The sequence below is a fragment of the Sinocyclocheilus anshuiensis genome, unplaced genomic scaffold (genome assembly GCF_001515605.1).
Source record: "Sinocyclocheilus anshuiensis isolate Anshui unplaced genomic scaffold, SAMN03320099.WGS_v1.1 scaffold6364, whole genome shotgun sequence".
NCBI lineage: Eukaryota > Metazoa > Chordata > Actinopteri > Cypriniformes > Cyprinidae > Sinocyclocheilus > Sinocyclocheilus anshuiensis.
Genome location: NW_015544511.1, coordinates 1 through 4,088, shown reverse-complemented (window position 1 = coordinate 4,088; position 4,088 = coordinate 1). Strand labels below are relative to the sequence as shown.

Below are 4,088 nucleotides of genomic sequence, written 5' to 3'. Positions count from 1 at the left end.
ATGAACTTTTCCACGACATTCTAATTGATTGAGATGCACCTGTAATCTAATTACATTAATTTTTGGAATCTGATTATGTATTCCAGATTACATGTAATCAGTTACTATCCAGCACTGCTAGTTAGACTCCTCATTTGAATTGTGTGTTAGTACAGTTAGCACAGTATATTCATACTAACAGTAGTTTTGTCAACTTGCATTGTGGGTTCATCAGCAGATCACTGAGGTTTTCAAATCCAGAGTCTCCTAATTCATTCAAACTTAGGTCCAGCTCTCTCAAATGTGATGGGTTTGAATTCAGAGCTGAAGTCAGATTAAAACAGTCTTCGTCTGTCATATCACAGTATCTTAACCTACAATGAGAGAAAAGGAGATATGAAAAATAATAGAAGAAACCCTTTATGACCCTTTTGCTCTTTGATCTTTTTCACCATATCACAAAATACTAGAGTATGTATAAATAAATAAATAAATACATACATGCATATAATGTGAATTTAGCATTTTCACAAGACGCCGAATATAATATTCATTGGTTTAAACTGTTAAAGTGACTTTAATCATTTTGATTCTTGTATGTGAATGTTACTGACCTCAATCTCTCCAGTTTACAGTGTGAATCCTTCAGTATTTCACACAAGTGATTCACTCCTGTGCTTCTCATTTGATTCTCAGTCAGGTCCAGCTCTCTCAGGTGTGATGGGTTTGATTTCAGAGCTGAAATCAGGATGAGAAACTGTTCTTCTGTAATTCTGCATCTCCACAGACTGATTACATAAAGAGAAAGAACAATGACTCAAATTAATAATGTACATCTTAGTGAAGAGCTTCTGTAATTTAGTCTGTACTTCTCATAGTCTGTGTTAGGTTCAAATGTGTCACACTAGTTCAGTATGCTAGAAGCTGTTGTTTCTTCTTTTTTTTAAATATGACTTCTTACAGTATAATGATACTAACTCTAGTTTTTCCAGTTTGCATTGTGGGTTCATCAGTAGGTCACTGAGGGTTTCAAATCCAGAGTCTCCTATTTCATTCATACTCAGGTCCAGCTCTCTCAGGTGTGATGGGTTTGATTTCAGAGCTGAAGTCACAGCAGAACAACCTTCATCTGTTATGTAACAGAATCTTAACCTACATTGGGAGAAAGACAGAAAATGAAAGAAAACAATAAACAAAACAAAAAACAGACAAAAGGAAGAAAGATCATCATATTTAAAGGGTTAGTTTACCCAAAAATGAAAATTACCCCATGAATTACTCACCCTCAAGGCATCCTAGGTGTATATGACTTTCTTCTTTCAGACGAATCCAATCGGAGTTATATTAAAAATTGTCTTTGATCTTCCAAGCTGTTTAATGGCAGTCAGAGGGTGTTGCAGTTCATCAGTCCAAAAGAAGTGAAATAAAGCACATCCATCCATAATAAAAAGTGCCTCAAACGGCTCCGGGGGGTGAACAAAGGCCTCCTGTAGTGAATCGATGCGTTTTTGTAAAAAAAATAACCATATTCAAAACGTAATAATCACTTTAATCTAGCTTGAGCCAACAGCTGTACACGGAAGCAGTTCCGGGCAGATGACGTATGAGGTCGGCAAAAAAAAATATTTTTTTTTTCACAAATAATGTGAATTTAGACTCTTTACAAGATACTGAGTATTAAGTGTTTTGGTTTAAACTTCAAAAGCGATTTTAAGCATTTGTATGTGAATGTTACTGACCTCAATCTCTCCAGTTTACTGTGTGAATCCTTCAGTACGTCACATAAGTGATTTACTCCTGTGTCTTCCAGTTCATTCCCACCGAGGTCCAGTTCTCTCAGGTGTGATGGGTTTGATTTGAGAGCTGAAGTCAGGATAAGACACTGTTCTTCTGTAATACTGCAAATACGCAGACTGAATACAAAAGAGAGAGACAAATAGGTCTCAGATCTATGATGATCATTTGCATTAAAAGTGCATTTTCAAATACCACTAAGTACCACAAAATATTATTTATATTCAAAATAAAATCAGTTCACATCAATTTCAAGACTGGCTCGTCTGTGTCAGTCACTCTTGGTTTGTTCAAATGAGTTTAGGTCTGTTGTTCACTTTCTACTCAGTAACAGGTTTCATTTGATGAGCAATGTCTACAGCATTTATTAATAACGTTAATGAATGAATGAATGAATTTATTAATAAACATTTTTATAAAGATTAATGAATACTACAAAACATGCACAGCCCATTATTAGTTTGTTAGCTAATACATTATTGTTAATGAATGAGACCTTATTGTAAAATGTTACCGTCTTCTCAATATTGTCATAACTCACTTTAGTCTCACAAATCAACATTCAAACATGCTAAAAACAAGATTCTGCTTTGCACTGGAAATGTGTTCACATAAGAAATAAAATCCTTAAGCAGAAGACATTCAAGCAAGTTTTTGAAAAGGTAGATTTAAGGAAATAACAATCCATACTGGTCACATGCTCTTGCCACACTTTTATAGTATACGCTGTAGAGGTCTTTTCCGAATCCAGCTGTGAGATCTTGTGACGTGTGCATTTCTATCCTGCATGATCGCGTGTTCTCTGTGTGACGGTCGGTCCGTGCGAATTGAATACGTACAGGAGGTGAGTTCAGCTTCACTGGAGACGCGCGATCGACAAACTTTAAACTCATGATTTCAAATTATGCTGCTCTTTATGCATTTGCCCACTGTCATATTCATGTCATTTTCACTGTGCGCTGTATGTAAAATGACTGTTACCTTGGCTTTATTTAAAAAAAAAAAACATGATTCCCAATGCACACAAACTTCTCAGAATACTGAGTGGCCTGTTGGTTACAGTGTTTACTTCCTTTTTAATTGTATATTTATTAAATATTTATTTATTTGTTTGTTAAAAATACATTGTCATCTAAATTATAAGTGTTTATTTTACACATTTATTTTTAAATCCATTTTCAAATGATTTCAAATGTCTTAAATATTAATTAAAATAAATAAATTTATATCGGCCATCGGCCACCCTGCTTTCCAAGATATCGGCATCGGCTGTCAAAAAACCAATATCGGTCGACCACTAATACGCTGCACCAAAATTAGACATCTTGCAGTTATGAGTAGCTGTGTTGTGGAAAAAAACAAACAAACAAACAAACAAAAAAAACATCAGTTATTTTTTTGTCAGTCTGTTAGGAAATAAATCCTAACAAAGTTTATTGTGCAGATGTTATTTGAGGAGTGTTCTAAGCTCAAAAACAAACAAACAACTGTAGTGTGGTTATGAGTATTTTAAAATATAATAAAATCTAATTACAAGTATATACTTTTTATTTTTATTGCTCATAATCAAACTGATTGCTTAGTCAATGGTTCTTCTTGACATCTTGTCAATCTTTACATCTCTTTTTAATTCTGAGAAAAAAACTGCCCTGACTCAAATCAGGAATTAATATTGATTATGTAACATTACTAGTAGTCATGTAACATGCTAAATGATATAATATACTCACATCAGTGTGTGGAGTTGACAGTGTTTATCTTGCAGTAGAGCAGCAATCTGATTCACTCGTGCGTCTCCTAGATTATGTCCACTCAGATTCAACTCTCTCAGGAATAATGGGTGTTTACCTACAACTCTAGTCACATACTGACAGGCTTCATCAGCAGCAGGACCCAAAAATCTGAAGAAGGGAAGATGAAGCAGGATGTTCAATGTCTGAATTACGAAACATGTTCTTGTTTGTAATGAAAAGATCTAGCTACTTTTAACCAGGGGCACAGCTACATCGTTGGCCATCCCAGATGCCCTCCAACCAGCCTTGCAATTGGCTTGTATTTAAGCTATTAAGTTTCTAACTGTCTCTGGTGAAATTAACAATTCAAATAGAATTTCAGCACTCAAATCTAGTAACTTTCATCTCATGCAACTTCAGTGAAATTATCGGTAACACTTTAGAATACTGTTCCTTTGTTAATGAATAACTACACAGGACTAATGCACTATTAACATTGTAGTAACTACTATTACCTAACCAGAAACTCTGATAAATGATTTAGTAAGTAATAGCGCTCAGTTGAAACTGGTAGTTCACTAT

General features: G+C 34.6%; 1 protein-coding gene across 1 annotated transcript; it reads right to left on the bottom strand.

The window, feature by feature from the left end:
• Window positions 1–76: 76 nt before the first annotated feature.
• LOC107698194 (ribonuclease inhibitor-like) lies at window positions 77–3,674 on the bottom strand (the record flags this gene model as incomplete). The annotated part of the gene is made up of 5 exons (XM_016499158.1): window positions 77–353; window positions 594–767; window positions 958–1,131; window positions 1,719–1,892; window positions 3,504–3,674. Coding segments are annotated over 5 exons (877 nt in total), but the record flags the coding sequence as incomplete, so codon positions are not given.
• Window positions 3,675–4,088: the final 414 nt, after the last annotated feature.